Source organism: Rhamphochromis longiceps, linkage group LG12 (assembly GCF_057381845.1).
Source record: "Rhamphochromis longiceps isolate RC_006_pf linkage group LG12, R_longiceps_female_GT1.1, whole genome shotgun sequence".
Lineage (NCBI taxonomy): Eukaryota > Metazoa > Chordata > Actinopteri > Cichliformes > Cichlidae > Rhamphochromis > Rhamphochromis longiceps.
In genome coordinates, this window is record NC_140568.1 from 27,447,593 (window position 1) to 27,468,999 (window position 21,407).

General features: G+C 41.0%; 3 protein-coding genes and 1 long non-coding RNA gene across 9 annotated transcripts in view; all 4 read left to right on the plus strand.

The window, feature by feature from the left end:
- Nucleotides 1-1,306: 1,306 nt before the first annotated feature.
- LOC146657450 (uncharacterized) overlaps nt 1,307-21,407 on the plus strand; it is a 32,273-nt gene continuing 12,172 nt past the window's right edge. The window contains exons 1-28 of one of the 6 annotated variants that reach the window (XM_085425556.1): nt 1,307-1,402; nt 1,705-1,781; nt 1,914-1,983; nt 2,069-2,154; nt 2,273-2,312; nt 2,403-2,525; nt 3,145-3,699; nt 4,427-4,504; nt 4,623-4,718; nt 4,884-4,985; nt 5,073-5,133; nt 5,898-6,030; nt 6,139-6,231; nt 6,317-6,429; nt 6,556-6,691; nt 6,789-6,908; nt 7,296-7,409; nt 7,532-7,762; nt 8,098-8,199; nt 8,284-8,466; nt 8,552-8,638; nt 8,723-8,952; nt 9,026-9,152; nt 9,224-9,307; nt 9,385-9,599; nt 9,765-9,791; nt 9,974-10,034; nt 10,134-10,319. In XM_085425556.1, the coding sequence (XP_085281682.1) occupies nt 1,917-1,983; nt 2,069-2,154; nt 2,273-2,312; nt 2,403-2,525; nt 3,145-3,699; nt 4,427-4,504; nt 4,623-4,718; nt 4,884-4,985; nt 5,073-5,133; nt 5,898-6,030; nt 6,139-6,231; nt 6,317-6,429; nt 6,556-6,691; nt 6,789-6,908; nt 7,296-7,409; nt 7,532-7,762; nt 8,098-8,199; nt 8,284-8,466; nt 8,552-8,638; nt 8,723-8,952; nt 9,026-9,152; nt 9,224-9,307; nt 9,385-9,599; nt 9,765-9,791; nt 9,974-10,034; nt 10,134-10,319 (3,450 nt within the window). In that variant the 5' untranslated portion in view covers nt 1,307-1,402; nt 1,705-1,781; nt 1,914-1,916. Of the gene's footprint in view, nt 1,403-1,704; nt 1,809-1,913; nt 1,984-2,068; nt 2,155-2,272; nt 2,313-2,402; nt 2,526-3,144; nt 3,700-4,426; nt 4,505-4,622; nt 4,719-4,883; nt 4,986-5,072; nt 5,134-5,897; nt 6,031-6,138; nt 6,232-6,316; nt 6,430-6,555; nt 6,692-6,788; nt 6,909-7,295; nt 7,410-7,531; nt 7,763-8,097; nt 8,200-8,283; nt 8,467-8,542; nt 8,639-8,722; nt 8,953-9,025; nt 9,153-9,223; nt 9,308-9,384; nt 9,600-9,764; nt 9,792-9,973; nt 10,035-10,133; nt 10,320-21,407 lie in introns of all 6 variants that reach the window. The other 5 variants (XM_085425555.1, XM_085425554.1, XM_085425558.1 and 2 more) reach the window with 5 other exon arrangements.
- Nucleotides 12,369-13,978, plus strand: LOC146657451 (uncharacterized; the record flags this gene model as incomplete). The annotated part of the gene is made up of 3 exons (XM_085425158.1): nt 12,369-12,577; nt 12,686-12,798; nt 13,736-13,978. Coding segments are annotated over exons 1-3 (405 nt in total), but the record flags the coding sequence as incomplete, so codon positions are not given.
- LOC146657452 (uncharacterized) lies at nt 13,984-14,613 on the plus strand. Its single transcript, XR_014914060.1, has 3 exons — nt 13,984-14,080; nt 14,181-14,302; nt 14,396-14,613. It is a non-coding gene; the product is annotated as an uncharacterized LOC146657452 (long non-coding RNA).
- Nucleotides 14,623-20,735, plus strand: LOC146657453 (leukocyte elastase inhibitor-like). Its single transcript, XM_085425166.1, has 7 exons — nt 14,623-14,649; nt 17,132-17,291; nt 19,178-19,320; nt 19,701-19,778; nt 19,924-20,013; nt 20,085-20,265; nt 20,391-20,735. Exons 1-7 carry the CDS (start codon nt 14,623-14,625, stop codon nt 20,615-20,617), a joined length of 906 nt encoding a protein of 301 aa, XP_085281292.1. The 3' UTR covers nt 20,618-20,735.

Here is a 21,407-nt window from a genome sequence, read left to right on the forward strand (position 1 = left end):
ATTTTGAGCCAAAACCTCCTTCCATCAGTGAGAACTTTGAAGATGAAACGAGGCTGGGTCTTCCAACATGACAATGATCCAAAACACACCGCCCGGGCAACAAAGGAGTGGCTCCGTAAGAAGCATTTGAAAGTCCTGGAGTGGCCTAGCCAGTCTCCAGACCTCAACCCCATAGAAAATCTGTGGCGGGAGTTGAAAGTCCGTGTTGCTCGGCGACAGCCCCAAAACATCACTGCTCTCGAGAAGATCTGCATGGAGGAATGGGCCAAAATACCAGCTACTGTGTGTGCAAACCTGGTAAAGACCTGTAGTAAACGTTTGACCTCTGTTATTGCCAACAAAGGTTATGTTACAAAGTATTGAGTTGTATTTTTGTTATTGACCAAATACTTATTTTCCACCCTGATTTACGAATAAATTCTTTACAAATCCTACCATGTGGATTCATGGATTTTTTTTTTTCACATTCTGTCTCTCACAGTTGAAGTGTACCTCTGGTGCAAATTACTGACCTCTGTCATCATTTTAGGTGGGGGAACTTGCACAATCGGTGGCTGACTAAATACTTTTTTGCCCCACTGTACATATATATGAGGGAACAGACTTCCTCTGGCCATAAAACTTTATACATTTTCCAATTATTTTCCAGCCTCTGAAAAGGTGGGACAGTGCACAAAATTGTCTGTAATTCCTAAACAGTTCATGCAAAACTTTTGAAAAAACAAAACAAGACACTGATTGATTTTAAAACCACTGCAGTGGTTTACAGAGGTAAAACTACAAGAAATATTAGTATTTAGATATTTAAGTAATTGTCTTTGTTCAAATAATTATGGAATAAGTATAATTTTGACTTTCTGTTTTTAATTCCGTTTAGTTTGTTAGTAGAGTTGATTTTCGTACTTGTTTAGTTTTTATTAGTTTCATTGTTAGTCTTTATTAACTCTATTAACTATTATCGTTATATGTCAAAGGCAAGACTTAGGAAAATCTGGTATCAGATTTTTTTTTTTTTAAATGAAAACGGTAGACTCAGTCTAGGATGTCTATCAATTTATTTTTAACCAAACTAACGTACTAGAGCTAAACACACTACCTCTATATTTGTTTTTGTTTGTTGGTTTTACAAATTCAGAAAATATTTTTTATGCGAGTGAACTATTTTTAATATCCTGTTTTTAATTTAGTTTTTGTTAACTATAATAACTTCGTTTACCGCTTTTACTGCCGTAGCTCGCGCGGCTCCTCAGGGCTGTTAGCTTGCTGTATCTCGAGTTGTTTGACCGTTTCCATGGCGGCCTCAATTTCCCGTCAATCAACTCTCCCGGCAACAGCAACAGCTGTGCCAGTCAGAACCGCTGAGACATGTTCGCCATCGACTTAAAACGCCCGTCTTCTTAAAGTAAGTTTGTTCTGAGTGTTTGTCGCGGTCAGTGTGATGTTTTTTGTTTTCATTTGATAACTCAGAAACATGAACGTTTAACCAGGGAGCTTCAGACAGATTGGCCAGACGCTTTTGTGTTCAATACATCTGATTTGTGGGCTCATTCGCACTATGAAAATATCACTCTGCTTATAGGAAAGGCTCGATTGAGTCTTGGCTGCGGCTGGAAAAAATAGTCCCACAAGTCACAGCTAGATGTGACACTTTAATACTCAAGATATTTGTAAGTAACTTTCACAGCTCTTGGACTTGATTTTCAGACGGGGAGATCCGGGGATTTATCGTCAACTCAAGTCAGTTTGGCTTGCTAAGTGGTCTTGGTTTCCTGGACAACTGGGTAACATACCCCCCGCCTCCCATCACCGTACTGCCACACACTCCTTATAACTTTCCTGTTAGCCCTGACTGCTAAGGGGGTGTAGTCTCCTATGTTGTCTCTCAATGCCTGCACTTTTGTCTTCACGTGCAGGACATGGCTGAGAGGAACAATAACGGAGCAGACAGACATGCAGAACATCCCCAGAAACTTCTTTACACTGGTCTGAAGGTTTAAAAGCATTATTATGTATTCCTCACTCTTATGTGTGCAGCCATTCATATACCCCCTTTTCTCTGCCCTCATAGATCTTAACGACAATAGCAGTGTGTTTGGATTTGACCACTGCGATCGCCTCCTGGATGCAATGGATGCTCAGCTTGAGCAATTGCAGGTTTGTGACTCTGTGATTGTCACTTTTCTTTGTATGTTTGTCTCTGTGCACATGTAGGCAAATTTAAAATGATAATAAAAATGATAATAACATAAGCAAGTATGATTAATTTATCCAGGTCCTGCCCCAGAAATGTGAGCTTAATTGCAGCAGTGCAGGTAATTTATATCACAATAACAGCTCTATAAGTTTGTGTTTTCCATGTAATATTATGTAATCTTTTTTTTCTGTGTGTGGTATTTTTCTAGCTCCTCTTGGTTGGAGTCAGTCTCTGGGCAAAGATACGGGCCTGGAAAGTACAAGTGAACAAAATGGTACCCCCATGTCTGGTCTAGATTTGATGAGCGCCCCAGCAGTGCAGCAAAGATATGGTAATATTTTAATATTAGGGCTATTCACAGGAAAAGTTTTAAATTAACAATGTTTTTAACTGAAAAGGCCTTATTTATAGTCTGAGGTAAATATCTTACAACAGTGAAAATGATTAGTACTAGTGGTGACATAATTTTTCTTTCAGCACAAGCGACAGAAATGCAACCCTGATTTCCAAAAAAGTTGTAACTAAGTTTAAAATTGAAATATACAACAACCCAACTTTCTTGGAAATTATGTTGCTAAATGTATACATGCTTAATATGAAGCTGCTTAATATGAGAGTTGGTCAGGCCCCTGTGTTGTCTTCATAGGTGGCCTATAATTAAATGATATATATGTAAAGTATTGTGCAAAAAATCTCAATCCAACACTCATTTCTTTAGATTATACTTCCAGACTTTCTTGGAATTGTTTTAAAATGGTCTTGGGCAATAGTTCTTTATATCTTCTGCCTTAAATACTGTATGTATGTTTTCAGTAAATCACTGAAGCAAAATATGAAGAAATTAGAGGTGGCTTAACACTCTTGCACAGGACTGTGTGGTCTATGTTGATCACCATAATGTTAATAGAGTGGACTTTTCCTTACACCACTTCTCCTCTGCTCTACCTCAGAAAACACTGAGGGCTGCTCGAAAGATCCTGTAACTGGTGACAAAACTGAAAAGAGGTTAGACAGGAGGGACAAAGAGGAAATCGAGTCTTGTAGAGAGCAGGTCATCTGGAGGCTGGAGAGGCTACTTGGAGGCACCTGCAAGGAAGGAGGGCTGGCCGAAGAAATTGGCCCTCCTTCAGACAGTATCTGCACCGAGGACTTTGCTACACGCTTCAGAGAGGAGATGGTAGAACTGACTTTTATAGATGTCAGTATGCAAATGTCGGATAAAGCAGAAGTGACTGGGAGTACAAACATCTCTGACAGCGGCGCTTACCAAAGTAAACAACATGAACGACATGTTTATGATGTTGAAAGAAGAGGTTCAGAAACGACTGGGGAAAGCAGCGATGACACACTCACTCCTCAGCATTCCCTGACAAACCAACCACGTCCAAACAAGAAGAGCTGTGTTTCTCATAGCGCTGGAGCAAATATATCACATGCTGGTGTGAAAGCAGGAGCTTCAGAGACATGCAGATTACCACAGCCTGAGGATGACAGCAGTGGTACAAGTCTGTATCTATAGAATCTTTGAAAGATAAGCTTTCAGGCATGTTTTAACTTTGCTTAGTCAAAGGGGTGAGGATTGAGAGAAAAATGATCCATCTGTTCTTTGGCCATATGTCTGTCCATCTGTGTGTTCGACATGTGATCGAAGGCACGTTCTCTACAGATGTTTGACTGTATGAAAATCATTTTGGCAAAACAAAAATGGTGCCTGAATACCATTATAGGTTGAGGAGTGTTATTACTTCTCGTCTAAAGTAGTAAGTCAAAAAATGGGCTCACATCTATGAATGGTTATAATTCATACCCAAAGCATTAAATATATCACATGCTCTCCCTCCACTCAAATACCAGAACTCTGGATTTGAGCTTTTGGACTTGAGGCCAAACTTTCAACTCAGCATACACATAACCTAATGCAGTGGTTCCTAAAACGGGGGCAGGGAATTCAATGGCTTCAGGGAGTCACTGCATGAAGTCATGTGCGACCATGGAGAATAATGTTGAATGGATTTAAAGTTGCGCGAATGAATGAACATAAGTGCTAGTAGAGGCTGATGTTAGCTTGGCTGGATTGCTAACTTTTCAAATAGAAGTATGAATGAAAACGTTTTATAACCATTGATAGATGTAATACAGGACACCTTTACGCCTTACGTGTACTGTCAGCTGTAGTTTTTTTTTGTTTTTTTTTTTAATATATAAGTCTGTTTTCTTCCCTTTTCATTTCAGGCTTCCACAGCACAGAGTTTTTAAAAGACCCTGAAAATGTCAACAGCAGCTGTTCTCCTAAGACCAGGTGCTTGGCAGGTACCACACACGTTACACTGTATTACACTTGCATTTACAAGCACAGCCTACCACACTGATGCTTTTGGGATTCTGTTTATTTGAAATAGTGATTGTGGGCTGCTTGGTTCTTTTCCAGGAGTACCTGTGCTGAGCTTTGACACGGTGTCCATTGACAGCGACCTTGATACAGTCTGCACGGAGCAAGTCAGGCAGCACATTCACAAGTGGCCCGGTAAGAAACAGAAGATATGGAAGTGAACTAGTTTATAAATATGTTTAGACACAAAATATCAGAGTTTGAAAAGTGAAACTGAAAAATTTAAAGGGTAATGAATGATAATTACAAAATCTTTAAATATGAAGGATAATATCTACAAAAAGTATCCACTCTTGTTAGGATGGCACTCTCTCATTCGGTCTGTCACAGAAATTAATGGCCAGTGTAGCAACCAGACTGACATAACAACACAAGAAGAAAGTGAATCTCGGTCTACATCAGGTAAGAGCTGACTACTACTATTTTATTACTATAAAATACACAAAGTAGTAAAGTGTCAAAATAATTTTCTTGTCTTTATTCCCAAAGTACAGAGATCCCCATATGGACCTGTTTGTAACTGTCAACGTAACAGGAGAACAGCATATAGGTAAAATAAATCAAAGTATCAGCTGCATCTATGTTAGTGCACACACAATAGCCTCAGGAAACTTCAATATGACAGGTAATGCACTAAGAGGACAAGGTCTGAAAGCTCTTAATACAATAAAGAGAAAATTTTAATAACTTCCAAAATCCAATTAAAATCTGCCTTTAAATATTTGGTTGTGTCTTTCTGCCAATTGTGCTGTAGGATAGTTGGTTGTATGGTGGGGAAGTTTGGGTTTAGAGCTCTAACCATTGGGACAAACACCCAACAGTATCTCTAACACATAAAATTCTGCAAATATATTTTCTATGCACACAGAAAAATGCCAAAAAATGTCCGTCAAGCACACAAAATTTTTAATTACCCTAATATCAGCCCTTAAGCGTAAGAGATGAACCCAGAAGAAGAACCTTTCATGTCAGCTGGTGATGATTCTGAAGTGCTTCCTGTCAAAACCCAGTTCTGCAACAACACTGCTTTCCAAATATCAATCAGAGTAAAACAGTGCAAAGAAATCTATGTAAAACACTGGAAAGAAGAAACTTAAAAGCTACAGTAGACAAGAATGTCATCTGACCTTAAACATAGATTAAGAATTAGCAGAATAGGAAGGAACACTTACTTTAACAAATTAAGTTCTATAATTCCAGATGTCAGTCACCTAAACTTAATCTCAAAATTAAAAATACTCCTAGGGCAAGTTCTCCTTGTTTTTTAAATACTTTTTCAGATTTGTGTATTCTTCTGCTCTCATGTGTATTCAGACCTGCGAGTTATTTTAGTGACACAGATGAAGAAATGAGCTGCTGGAGCAGCAAGTCCAGGCCTGAGAGGACACTGGACAAGATGCAGTCTGAATGGGTCAAGGTGATTGGCCGACTCTCTGACCTCCGACAAGTAAGACTAAACCTCCGGGGGAAATTTATTCTATTCTGTGTCGGTTGTATAAATTCACTTGCATGCATATGTATGAGATGGTGCTTAGCTTGTTTGTGTGTGGTTTAGAAATGTGAGGAAGAGGAGGAGACGCTGTGGTTGAAGAGGGCTCAGATAAAAGATGTTGAGGTCTGCCTCTCTGAACTTAGACAACAAAGGAAGGTAAAGTCCAGCATTTTCAAATGTTTTTCAGGAGAATGTTTGCTGAAGACTCACTAACGTGTACAAGTAATGGTTCGTGCTGCAGCATGCCTTGCAGGAGTTAGAGCGACTGACTACAGAGACGGCACAGATGGAGGAGGAGAAGAGGACTTTGCAGTCTGTTCAGAGAGACAGCAGAGCAGAGAGGAAGTCTGTTGGGTATAAAATCTCCTCCTACTAACTGTCTCATTCAGAGCCATGTGCATTAACACGGCCAACATCAACATAATATTTGTCTGCATAAAGGAGAGTTTTCTTTATTGATAAAACATCATTTTGCTGCAGCCATGGTAGCTGGCAGCTACAGAAGATGCTGAGGCAGAAAGAATCATGTCTTCTCCAGCACAGAGACACCCAGGAAGATTTTACAGTTCAGCGTCTGTGTAAACAGACTCCAAAGGATGGATCCTGCTTCAAAGCAGTAAAAAAACAAACCTAATCCTGTAGTTAGTGGTTCAGTCCTTGGTTTAATTTTGTTCTTATGTCATCACTTTCTCTTTTTATTGTTCAATAAACAGAACAATGTCATAATGTCGGTGCTGGAGCAGGAAGAAATGGAAAGACAGCTGGATAATGCCAAAACAGAACTGTTTGCTGAGCAGCGACGTGCCAGAGAAAAGCTGGAGTCCATGCAAGAGGTATCATAGGCTGTTTATAGACTATGTAGTAACTCCAAAAATACAAAGTTATAACTAAAAATATTTTTTGGTTTAATGGGACTCATTTTTTATACATGTAAACATGAAATTACATTAAATTGTGCTTTTCTTTTTATAGTCTGCATTCACTTTACGAACAGAAATATTTATGATCTTCAACAATCCAAATGGAGAATCTAAACTTTAATCATAAAGTTGTGGATTTATCATTTTACAATTTTATTTTGGGCTTCTTTATCATTGGGATCTCAATTTCAGTGAGGGTGCTGAATGAAATTTAACAGACAGAATCCATTTTTGTTTGAGTAAAGGCAGATTTAGTGTCTTTTTTAAAATGTCTCTGAATATATTTTCCTTTTGGAGCAGAAATTGGAAGAGACTTGTGAAGAGCTCCAAAGGGCCACAGAAGCAGAGACGTCACTGAGAAACAGATGTGCTTGTTTGGAAGAAAAACAGATGCAGAAAAAGGGGCAGATTGAGGTAGCTTTTTTTTTTTTTTTTTTTTTTTTTTTTAACATAAATATACTGTGTGTGTGTGTGTGTGTGTGTGTGTGTGTGTGTGTGTGTGTGTTTGTTACTGTTGCTGTCTCTTTTCCTGTTAGGCACTGGAGGCTCGAGTGAGTGGGCTGCAGGGTGAGGTGGGAGAACATAAGATCAGGGTGGTAACTCTGGAGAAAATGTTGGCCCACAAAGAGCTGCAGCTCCTAGATTTCCAGGAGCAATGCAGTGCCTTACAAGCAGAACGAGATGGACTGAAGGTGGAGCAACAGCACTTGAGAATGCAGCACCACAAAACCCTGAAGGAAGTTGAAGAGCACGCCCACAGTATAATGGTAAGTGCTACAAATCCTTTTTTCTTGTTCTATAAGTAACTTTACTAATATGTTTATATTATTAACAGCAAGCCCAAAAGGTTTATTGTGACAGGTTACTGATTTCTCCTCAGTTCATATTCAGGCTAAAAAAAAAAAAAAGTATTCCTTTGAAAGTACAGACTAGAGAACTGTTTGGTGAGGGGTTGTATCTCAGGTATTCTGTAGTGTCATAAATGCATACATTTTATGTTGGGTGGCATGCCATCATTAACGTTATTGCACTACATATTATACTACTAGTAAAATACTTTGTAAGGTTACTTCTAAGAGGTCGTCCTCTCTTAATTTTGTAGCTAAAAGAAGAAGAATTAATTAAGCTACAGAAATCTCTGCAACAGCAGAAGGAAGAGGTAAAGAAACATGAAGAGGAGTTGCATGTAGAAGCATCGGAAAAGGTACTGATAATCCTTTGACTAACATATGCAACCTTTCTAACATAATTGGATGGTATGAACAGAATGCTCTCTTTTCCCATTTAGGTGTACAAAGCAGTGAAGGAGGAGAGGAGGAAGTGGGAGGCAGAAAAAATGGAAGCTCTGGAGGTGCAGCGTGGGATACTGGAAGAGCAGAATGAAAAGCTCCTGGAAAGTTTGAGGAGCGAAATGCAGAAAGAGAAGAGTAAAGCATTAGCTCTTCAACATCAGGTCATGGAACTAAAAACAGTAAGGGATCTTCCACTTAGATAAATCTAAATACATTTTCTTTCCATGTTTGTATGATTTTGCTTTTATCTCTAAGAAACTGCAGGAGCTGGAAAAGGAAAACTGTACACAGTTGGCTGCAATTTGCAAGTCACTGAAAGAGGAGCACCAGGCGGAGCTACAGATGGCGCAGGTGCAGTGAAACCACATGTTCAAACTCTAGATGTGATGTGACATCTTAGAAAAGTTGACCTGGTGTGCTCTGTAATCATGGCAGAGTCATAGGACAGTTCTGCAGCTCGAGAAGGATGTCCAGCTGGCAGTTAAAGAGGCAGACAGGCTCCGGGTGATGCTAGAAGAAAGGGAGAGCAGCCATAACCAAATCACATCTGAGATGGAGCAGCAACACCAACACTGGACCGAGCAGCTAGCAGCAGAGTGCCAGCATCTCAGCCTGTTAGTGGAGCAAAGTCAAGCCAAACAAAGTGCTGGAAAACTACCTCCCAGGTATAATTTTATGCCCAGTCTTCACAGCTTGTTTGTAATTGGCTTGTAATGCACATATCTTTGTCATTTGCAGTTTCACAGTAGCTGAGGCTTTTATGAACCTAAAAACACTACGAGAGCAGCTGAAGGCTTTTATTAGCCAACTGCACCAAAAGCTAGACTCACGGAAACAAACCAACGAGCAGCTGAGAAAAGAAAAGGTATCATTTGAACTTTACAGCACGCTAAATGTTTATATGGACATATTCAGTAAAAATCTCCCATTTTTCAGGAGCAAGAACTGAGCATCCAGAGGCAACAGCTGAGGCTGGAGAGAGATCAAGCTTTGAATTTTTTAAAGGAACGACTCATTCAGGTCTGAACCCACATGCTTAGACAAAACACACACGCATAGCATTAGAGGAAATTTAACTCCCTGTGACATTTTTGCAGGAACACATTGAGGAGTTGAGCAGCTTAAAATGGGTTCACATGAGTGATGGAGGAGTTCAAGGCAGAGGAGGAGTGGCAGCATGTCTCCGCAAGCAGTTGAAGGCCAAAGACTCTGAGCTCAGGCAGGTTCAGAGGAGCATGGCTGAGTGGAAGGGACAGACCGCAGCTCGCCTGGCACTCAAGTTTGAAGAAGAGTTGACGGCTGAACTGGAACGGTAACGTGCTCAAAACAAAAATGGCATCCTCCAAACTAAACCCAGAATGCAGCCAGGTCATATTTTTCTTTTTGTGTTGCAATAATTTCCCAAAGCTGCTGATCTTGAATCAAACAATACTGTGACATGTATACAGTTTTTGTGCTAACTTTTGTCATCCCACAGGTGCCAGGCAAAGTTGTTAAGGGGCAGGTAATTTTGTGTCTTGGTAAATCGATGTTATACTAACCAGCTGTACAAGAGCATGATCTCACCTCAACTCAATGTGATGCGATGCTTAGACCATAGATCTAACATTATACATATACAACAGATGTTCATGCAGTTATGTTATTTACCCAACAACCAACCAAATTCAGGTTTGCTTTTTCTAGGAAGGCACCAAGACCACAAGATGTTAGGCAGAGGGAGCCTGAAAGACCTGAGGAAGAAATGGTAAATGGTTTGCGCTTCCTGTGTGAAACCCAAAACGTTTGTGTCCTTACTCATTGTTTATGCTATTAAGAAAAATCCTGGTATCATTTTTCTTTTAAGGAATACCAGAAATCTCTCAGCTCTCCCTCCCTCCAAGCTCTGAACTCCCATCACAGCTCCTCAGACATGGCTTCCTTTAAGCTTATACGTTACCTCCATAGCAAAGTGAAGCAGCTCCGTGCTGAAAATCAGGCCTACGGGTGGAGCTCACCTCCTCCCGATTTATCAGGATCCTATCTTGAAACAGTGAGTAAATTCTTCAGTATCTGGTTATTGTGAAGTGTGAAGTGACTTTTAATGTTTCCACTTGATGAAGTTTACAGTAGTTATAAATTTCAATACTCCAAGTACTACTTGTAATTTAAAGTCAAGTATTTTTGTGAAGGTTTTGTAATTTTTTTTCTTAATTTTCTAACCCACAAAATTATGTCTTCATTCATATTTAGTCTGACCAAAAAAATGCACAATGAAAAAATACAAAGCTTTACAGCAGTTTAAGGCTATTGATGGTGGTTCTCTGCACTCACATTTCCACAGATTATAAAATAAACTGATAAAACATTAATTCAATTCAATTTTATTTATATAGCGCCAAATCACAATAAAAGTCGCCTCAAGGCGCTTCATAGATACAGAGAAAAACCCAACAATCATATGACCCCCTATGAGCAAGCACTTTGGTGACAGTGGGAAGGAAAAACTCAGTTTTAACAGGAAGAAACCTCCGGCAGAACCAGGCTCAGGGAGGGGCGGGGCCATCTGCTGCGACCGGTTGGGGTGAGAGAAGGAAGACAGGGTAAAAGACATGCTGTGGAAGAGAGACAGAGGTTAATAACAGATATGATTCAATGCAGAGAGATCTATTAACACATAGTGAGTGAGAAAGGTGACTGGAAAGGAAAAACTCAATACATCATGGGAATCCCCCGGCAGCCTATGTCTATTGCAGCATAACTAAGGGAGGATTCAGGGTCACATGGTCCAGCCCTAACTATATGCTTTAGCAAAAAGGAAAGTTTTAAGCCTAATCTTAAAAGTAGAGATAGTGTCTGTCTCCCGAATCCAAACTGGAAGCTGGTTCCACAGACGAGGGGCCTGAAAACTGAAGACTCTGCCTCCCATTCTACTTTAGGGCTGAACGATATATCGCATTTGCGATAATATCGCGACATGATCAAGTGCAATTTTCTAACCGCAAAGGCTGCGATTATACTCTGGACATGTCCAAATTCATGGGCTGCATCCTCCTGAGGCCGCATTTGTAGACCGATTACGTCACAGCGACGCGCCGAAGGCTGTCCAAATTACTACCATATCCCAGAATTCATAGCGCGGCCCAGCCAAACTCCAGTTTCCAGCAATGGCGGCCGCTACTAAGTTTTAAAATTACTCATACTAATCTTTCTGGGTCACAAAATAAACTTTTAACATATTTTCAGGCGAGAAAGTAGTTGTGTAAACATCAAATATCTGCTCGGTTTATCAAGATATCCCATATTTGCAAAAGTGCTTCGACGTTTTCAGAGGCATCTGCTACCCACCAGCTCGACAGCTAGCCGGGAGCTCGAGGGTTACTGATGCGGCCGAGAACGGCACAACTCCCGGCACATCATTTTCAGATCACCGCGGAGTTTCGCTGCTCGGGTTAAACGTAATATATAAGTCACTTAGACAACCTAAAAATGTTATTGTTGGGCTTTTTTCAGTGTTTTGTTTGTTCGTGAGTAAATCGGTTTGGCTGAGATTAAAGTTATTAGATTAGATAAAATAAAACTATTAATCCCCCGGGTGGGTTCCTCCTTGGTTTTCACACAGCTGACTAAACGTCAAACAGAAAACTTATTAAACAGAAGTATGAGACAGTCGAGAATTTACACCAGTGTCTGGTTATATTTTAGATAGCAAGAAGCAGACGGCCGAGTTTATTAAACTCCACCGAGACAGCGGTGACGCTAATCAGAACTAGACCGTCCAATTTCACGCCTTTAAATTTTAAAGGCGTGTTTGTGTGTGTGTTTATACAATTGCTATTATGTTTGAATTTTATGTGTAATGTTACTGACTGCAGAGATCAGTAAGATGTGTGTATTTTTTATTTATTAGTTTTATTTATTTAATATTATTTTTTAATTGAATGACTGTCTAGTAGTTCACAGATGTCGAAAAACTCAGTGTGGAAGAAATATAGTATCATCAGAATTCAAGTATTTTTAGACATTGAATTTATGACACTGAATTTTTATCCTCCAAATTTCCCTGCAAAAATATTCACCTGCAAAAATTCACCTGCAAAAATTCACCTGAAAAAAATTCACCTGCAAAAATTCACCTGAAAAAAATTCACCTGCAAAAATTCAACTGCAAAAGTGATGAACTTTAATGACCCAAGCCAGAGCAATCAGCACCAGATCGAGTCGAGTGGCTCTCAGCCAATTAAATTACGCTGTTTGATCACATGACACCGTTAGCCAGCAGTGTGTCTCCTAAAAGAGAGCTGTTTAAAGGTGAGTGATTAAGTTTTTCTCCTAAATAGAGATCATTACAGAACGCCTAGTCCTACTTAAAATCCCATTTATTATTATTATTTTTTTTTATCATCTACTCGAACTAAGGAAAACGTTTGACTAACTCAAAGACAATTTCCACGCCTCCCCTGCCTGACTGCAGAGGCAGTTTTGAATTTAGGAGCGCCAAGATGGCAGCGGCAAACCCTGGCGGCTCTCCGGTGAGTATATATATATATTTTTTTATCTTCAAGTTTGTCTTTTGAAACCTTAATTTTATTTAAATCCGTTGCTCACGTATAAAGTACACAGACGGGGTCTTTGCTCAACTCGTCTGAGGCGTGTCTCACTAAGCGCTACATGCTAGCATCCTGCTAACCGAGCTACCCTTTACATGCTGTGCTTTAGAAAATGGGATACTCGTTAAAAAAATACTCCGCAGATATTGATAGATAGACGAACACTGCAAATATAATGTTGGAAACGAGAACGGCCTTTGGTGAAGGGGTAAAATACACCATGAATAAAGCCATAGAGTGAATGGCTGCCATGGTTGCAGAACAGCCTGATTTAATGACAAGAATGGGGAAGAGTGAGGTGAAGTGAACCACAGCCACAAAACACGGTCAGACAAGGCGGCAAAAGGGCAGTGATCTGTCCGTCAGTATGAAGTTGGTGTGTGCTTTGGTGAACAAAAACTCCAGACTGGTAGCAGGAAGATGGGAGACTCGTGTTTCACTGGAATAGTGGTGAATTAAAACATCCTTTGTTGGGGACATTTCGGTGTAAATGCATCCATACAGGCAAGACAGAGGCAGACTAGACAGTGAAGAAAACAAGGCAAACATTAGAAATATAAAAACGGAAATATAGGATGAGTCGGGGATGAGTTCCTGCCCCAAGTGGAGGAGTTCAAGTATCTCGGGGTCTTGTTCGCGAGTGATGGGAGAAGGGAGCCGGAGATCGACAGACGGATTGGGGCTGCAGCTGCAGTAATGCGGACGCTGCACCGGTCCGTCGTGGTGAAGAGGGAGCTGAGTGTAAAAGCGAAGCTCTCAATTTACCGGTCGATCTACGTCCCTACCCTCACCTATGGCCTTTACATGACTAACGTCCCCTCTTCTCCCTACCTCACATTAGCCCCCATCTTTCTTCCAGGTGGAAAAGACCCGTCACCTTCTGGGAGAGGCGGCTCCCGTGGGAACAGCTCCCACCACCAAGTCCCTGAGTGAGTCTCTGTCCCCCAGCGTGAGCTCCAGCACTCTGTCCACGTCCACCTCCGCCTCCTCGCAGATCTCCAGCACCACCTTTGAAAGCGTGAGAAGGAGCTGGCACCAAGGTGAGAAAAACGTGGGCTTAGTGGGCGTTCTTGTTGCTGCCTTCTTCCTTCTCTGCTCGGAGCTGATCGGTCTTGTTCCTGTTGTGTTGTAGTGCCTGCGCCTTCTGACACACACCTTCAATACTGAATACAACCAGCTGGTGAACAGCATCAGTGACTGCAAGGTGAGAAATAATACAAAGAAATAAAAAAATAGCCTTTCTGTGTCACATCAGGGAGTTCCTATATTGACGTCTACCTCATCCTGCTGTTGTTTCACTTCAGCTTTCTCTCATCTCACCGATCGGACGTGATCCATCCGTGACGAGCTTCAGCAGTGCCACCCTCACCCCTTCCTCTACCTGCCCCTCTCTGTCGGACTCGCGCTGTGGCTCCATGGGCCAGAAGTAAACATATTTTTAGGAACATTGACCTCGATCTGCAAACGGTTATTGACAGGTTATCTATTTGATTCTAACTTGGTGTGATTTGTGTTAAAGGACCCCTGAGAACAGCTCACGTGCCTCCAGTCCCTCCTGCTCAGACTGTGAAAACTTCCCGATGGTTCCCACTCTGGAGACCTCCTACCTTGCGCGGGCTGCAAAGAACGAGTTCCTGAACTTGGTGCCTGATATTGAAGAAATGCGACCAGGGTGAGTAATGCCATATTAACCCAAATACTGTCACTATGACATGTGTCTCACAGACCAAATGTAAGTCGACACTCATGTTCTCTAGTTCAAGCAGAAGTGATGTGGATCGATTCAAATTCCTGAGCCTGGATGATTTCAGCTGGAAACAAACCAACTCTGCTTCTTCCTCAGATAATTCAATTCAATTCAATTTTATTTATATAGCGCCAAATCACAACAAAAGTCGCCTCAAGGCGCTTCATAGATAATAATAATGGATTGGATTTATATAGCGCTTTTCAAGGCACCCAAAGCACTTTACATTTACAAGCCATTATTCATTCACTCTCACATTCACACACACTGGTGGAGGCAAGCTACGGTTGTAGCCACAGCTGCCCTGGGGCAGACTGACAGAAGCGAGGCTGGCATATCGCGCCATCGGCCCCTCTGGCTAACACCAGTAGGCCGTAGGGTAAAGTGTCTTGCCCAAGGACACAACGACCAGGACAGAGAGCCCGGGGATCGAACCGGCGACCTTCCGGTTACAGATACAGAGAAAAACCCAACAATCATATGACCCCCTATGAGCAAGCACTTGGGCGACAGTGGGAAGTAAAAACTCCCCTTTAACAGGAAGAAACCTCCAGCAGAACCAGGCTCAGGGAGGGGCAGGACCATCTGCTGCGACCAGTTGGGGTGAGAGAAGGAAAACAGGATAAAGATATGCTGTGGAAGAGAGACAGAGGTTAATAACAGATATGATTCAATGCAGAGAGGTCTATTAATGCATAGTGAGTGAGAAAGGTGACTGGAAAGGAAAAACTCAATGCATCATGGGAATCCCCGGCAACTATGCAAGTTGTAAACAGTTGTAGGATTAAAGATTATTGAATGTACAGAATGATTATTTACACAGAGCTATACAGTAGTGCAGTTAAGATAAGTGAGGGTGTAGATAGTTTCTACAGAGGCTATATAAAGTGCTAGTGGTTGTGAGTGGTGGTTCACTCCATGTTATTATTGTGTGTTTGAGGGTACAGTTGTCCATTGTGGGGGTGTGTATGTTCAGTGCATGAGTTTAACGTGGGTCAGATGTCAGGAGGCAGAGTTCAGGAGTCTGACAGCTGTGGGGAAGTAGCTGTTCCGGTACCTGGTGGTCTTAGTCCGGAGGCTCCTGTGGCGCCTCCCAGAGGGCAGGAGGGTGAAGAGTCCATGTGATGGGTGACTGGGGTCTTTGATGATTTTCCCAGCCCTTTTCAGACACCGCTTCCTGTAGATGTCCTTTATGGCAGGAAGTGGTGCTCCGGCGATGCGCTGGGCAGTTTTCACGACCCTCTGCAACGCCTTCCGGTCCGAGGCAGAGCAGTTCCCGTACCAGACTGTTATACAGTTGGTCAGGATGCTCTCGATGGTGCAGCGATAGAAGTTCACCAGGATGTCTGAGGACAGGTGGTTCTTCCTCAGAGTCCTCAAGAAGAAGAGGCGCTGGTGAGCCTTCTTGACCAGCTTGGAGCAGTTGGTCGTCCAGGTGAGATCCTCGGAGATGTGGACTCCCAGGAACTTGAAGCTGCTCACACGCTCCACAGCCGTCCCCTTAATGTGGATGGGTGGATGTGGGTCAGCATTCCTCCTGTAGTCCACGATGAGCTCCTTGGTCTTCTCGGTGTTAAGCAGCAGGTTGTTTGTGTCGCACCACTCAGCCAGACGATCCACCTCCTCCCTGTAGGCGGCCTCATCGTTGTCACTGATGAGGCCAATCACCGTGGTGTCATCTGCAAACTTAATGATGGTGTTGGAACCATCAGCAGGTCTGCAGTCGTGGGTGAAGAGGGAGTAGAGGAAAGGGCTCATCACACAGCCTTGTGGTACACCGGTGTTCATTGTGATGGTAGATGAGCAGTGGTTATCCAGCCGGACATGTTGGGGGCGGTTGGTCAGGAAGTCCAGTAACCATTTGCAGATGAGGGAACTGATGCCCAGGTCTGTCAGTTTCCTGATGAGTTGTGAGGGGTGGATTGTATTGAATGCTGAACTGAAGTCTATAAACAGCATTCTGGCGTAGGTGTTGTTGTTGTCCAGGTGTGAGAGGACAGAGTGCAGTGCGATGGAGACTGCATCCTCTGTGCTCCTGTTCTGGCGGTATGCAAATTGGTGGGGGTCCAGGGTGGGGGGGAGACAGGATTTGAAGTGTGCTAGGACCAGCTGCTCTAAGCACTTAGCTATTTACAGTTCATAACAAGAGACAAGGCACCATTTCTCTCCTTTGTGTTCCAGTCATCACAGCAGATTAAACTTTTAAAATATTTGCAAATAGTATAAAGAAATATATAAAGAAGTAAAACAGTAATTTATTAATACTTAGAAATACTAAAACTTACTTTTGTCAGCAAAAACTGCCGCCATCTGAACCGAAACGTTACAAACCAGCTTACCCACAATCTGTGTATTTTTCTATGCTGGCTACTTAAATTGGCATCCAACAAGCTATTTGCTTTAATCTTTTATTAGACAAAGGCTGACTGGTTAGTTCAAGCTTCAACTGCATCCAAAGGACTGAAAATGTTTTAACACAGTGACTGAACTTGATTGAAGTCTCCGTAGTTTGTTGAATCTGTTTCGAGTGACTTATTTTCACAATTCCAGGAATTTTTAAAAGGCACCAAAAAGCATTACAACGCTGAGCTCGAGTCTGTGGACTTCAAAGGAAATGCAGAGGAGGCCAGGGTCCACATCAGCAGCTGGGTGGAGAAGCAGACACAAGGTAAGCATAATGTAACTTTAAATGATCTCCACTGTAAATCCTTGGGGATCAGTTGTGTTGTGTTCAGTTGAGACATTATTACCGGATTGTCCACCGTCCACATTATTTTCTGTTTCCAGTTCTTCCAGTCTAATTTCTATTCAGTATTAAGCAGCACTATCTCTGGGTTTTACTGTTTGGTTTCATGCTATTAATAAAACCATCACAGCAGTATGTTGCTGTAAATAGCAGGCCAATTCTTCTATTCTTATTATATTATGTGATGGGTACTTCTACTTTGATCACTTGTGTCTTTAACATATTTTTATTTTTCAGGCCCATTTAGGATTGGCTGCTATTGATTCTATATCTTTATATTATCTTAAGTGCAGCAGGAAATTCATTCATTGTTTTTATAAAAGCGCGATACAAATACAGGCCATTTATAAATCTACCATCTATAATAATAGGATACAAGGACTTTCTATGAGGGTTATAGGACTGTGGTGCCACCTGCTGGAAATGAGACAATCTTAATCCCATTATTTTTGTAGGAGCCATTTTTGGGTTGATACCTCATGTTGCCGCTAGAGGTAACCTTTTTAAGTTTCTTTTTTTTTCTTTTTTTAAACTTTATTTAATAAACAATGAGTATACAACATACGAACAGATGAAGTATACAAAACAACAGAACATGAACACAAAAAGCCAAGGGTAAAAGAAAAAGGTAACAATTATAAGAATACACATACATGTATTGTTTTGAGAGCCTTTGTGTTGGTGGAGTCTGATATTGATTGTATGTACATTTCCACATCCTTAAAATAATGACAGAAATATGGTGTTTTGTTAGTAAACTTACATTTATGGATAAAAAATGTAGCTAAAAGTATGAACAAATTCATCATAAAAAACATTTCTCATACTTCTTGGGGAACTTAAACAAACAGAATAAAACATTTTCCCATCGTAAAGAAAACTCCCTTAAAATATGGACAATAACAAACCTGCTAAATTCCTTCCAGAATCTCTGTGTAAAAGAACAGTACCAAAAAAGATGCGTCACAGTTTCTGGATGATCCCCACAGAAAGTACAATTAGTATTTATGTCCCTTTTAAATTTTACCATGTAGTGACTGGCTGGATAACATTTATGTAGAATTTTAAATGAGACTTCTTTCACCTTATTTACAATCAAATATTTATGGGGGACCATCCAGACTGTCTTCCACTTGATATCTGGAACATATCGGTTCCAATAAGATGTTATATATGGGAGAGAGACGATATCTTCTTGGAATAAACTACGTATTCTCTTATTGCTGTTACCAAGTTCCTGTGAAAAGCAGATTTTTCCTATTGGTGACTCAGCTGGATCAGGGAGAGTGACTGAGGTAGATATTGAGCTGTCAGTGTTTTTATATAACATTAAAGTCCCTGAGGGTGTGGCACCAAGCACCACTGAGGATTCCACCTTTTTAAGTTTCTGTATGGTAGGTTTATGTAAGGTATTTAAGGTGGACGCACGTAATCAGCGTCAGGTGTGTTGTTAATCATAAGAAGGCAAAACGTTTGTGACCGCTGCGCTTTTATCTTAAAATGTTTGGAACAAAGACCAAAAAGGACAAGATAAGTACTGCTGGAGTTATTGGACTGTTTAATTAATTCATGCATACCAGAAGCATCGCGTCACCCCCGCTAACAACCTCCTGAGTGGCTTCAAGCCTACGCTTGAATTTTTGTTTTTTGTTCCCTGTTATACTGATCATAAAGCTTTTTCCCCCTTTTTTTAAAATAAAAACCATCTTGCTGTTGCCCTGTTTTCTGATTTTATAGCTGAAGATGTTGTACAGTAACTAGTGCATCTTTGGTAATAGTTAATAGTTTTCATAAATTCTTTTTACCAGATAAAATCAAGGACTTGCTAAGCCAGGATGCAGTGGGTAGCCTGACGAAGCTGGTTCTCGTGAATGCCATTTACTTCAAGGGCAGCTGGAACACGCAGTTTAAGGAGGAGAAGACTGCTGATGTGCAGTTTCGACTGAACAAGGTAACAGTGCAGAAAGGCAGCATAGGATGGTGCAGTTATACTTTGATCTGTCATACTACAAACGAGCTGTGGATTTTGCTGAATGAGAACATAAAGCCTGGAGCTCTGAGGGGATAAAATCGTGCTTTTAGGACGATCACTTTCCAACTTTATGCAGTTATGCAATGCAGTTTATTATTCATGTAATATCCAATAAGTTCTCAAATAAATCTCAAACAACAGCACATCACAAACTTCGGCTAACAAGAACAAATTGTGTTGTGACGTGTGCTCTACATCCAAATCCACTCAATGGCTGGAATAAAACCATGACAGAACTTTTTGAGATCATTTTGAGACTAAACACAAAAAACATTTCTCTTGTCTCCCCTATTTTTCAGAACGACACTAAGCCGGTGAAGATGATGCAGCAGAAAAGTAAATTTCCTTTTGCGACCATTCCTGAGGCCAACTGCAAGGTAACATCCATCACTTTCAGCTTATTACAGGATTTCACCAGCATGATCTAAAACTTGTCTTTTACAAATATCAGCCTAAATTTCTAGATTAGGAAGTCAGATCATCTTTGATGGAGTAATAAATAAAAACAATGTTTCTGGACAGATTCTTGAGATGCCGTATAAAGGAAATGACCTCAGCATGCTCATATTCCTGCCTAATGACATAGAAGATGATACCACAGGCTTGGAAAAGGTAAGATGCACTTACCAGTACTTTAATGTCCAGTTTCAATCAGACAAGCTAGTGACACTGTATCCACACAGCTGGAGAAGGAGCTGACCTATCAGAACTTTGTGGACTGGACTCGCCCAGACATGATGAGCCCCAACGAGGTTGATGTCAAGCTCCCTCGATTTAAGATGGAGGAGAAGTATGACTTGGAGAAAATCCTGACCAACATGGGAATGGAGAACGCTTTTGACATCTACAAGAGAGACTTCTCTGGTGAGAAATATTGCACCAATGAGACACACTGAATCAATTATACAGTTATATTGAGAGCACAAAAACTGCAAAACATCATCTGTTAAAGAATAAAACAACTGATTTCTGGGCTCTTCATCTACTAGGAATGTCTCAAGCAAATGACCTGATAGTGTCCAAAGTTGTCCACAAGGCTTTCGTGGATGTAAATGAAGAAGGAGCTGAGGCTGCTGCTGCCACTGGGGTTGACATGGAAGTCCGCTCTATAACGATTCCCGCTGAGTTTGTTGCCGACCATCCCTTCATCTTCTTCATCCGACATAAACCCACCAAGAGCATTCTCTTTGTGGGCCGGTACTGCTCACCCGAGTAAACACGAGCTGACATTGACATGAATTAAACATAAAACATTATATACAGTATAAGATTTTGTAAGGTAAACCTAGTTCATACAAATGAAGTAAAGAAAAGTTATTAAAACAAAACGTGCCTTGCTGTTCTTTCAGTGTCCCACAGTAGCACATTTCCTGCTAGGAAAATGTCAGAAGTCACATCATTTCTGTAAATTGGGAAGTAACTGTAATACATCAAGTCACCTCTGTCTCTTGTTACCAGGACTTTTTAAAATGAATGGTGCAACATGGAAAGAGGCCCTACACAAGAGTTTAGCTTTGAGCTCAATATGCGATGATCCTTTCAGCCATGACATCTCTGACATGGGAAACCAGGGAATTTGATTAGAAAATGGTGAAGGATTTTCTTTTCAGTTAGAAACTGGATTTGTGTAACATGGTGGTGAAAAGCCCCCAAAGAAACCAGCATATGATCAGTCGCTATATTGCATTTAATACAAACGTCCTTCGTGTATCCTTTGAATACAGAACAGATCATTTCTGATATCTATGAGTAAACCCAACCAGCACGTGTCCCAAAAGACCCCACAGTGTTTTTATCTGGCTTTTCCCTGACAGTTAGTGGACACTGACAGATTTGTTTCCTTTCATATTCAGCACACAAGAACTAAAGAAGGTTTGCAGTGTTAAAAACAAGAACTACATGAAGGTTGTTTCATCCTGCTGTAACTTATGACAGAAGCATCTTTTGTTTGTTTTTTCATTTATTTACACAAAGACAGATGTTGAAATAACAGGAGTAACAGTTTA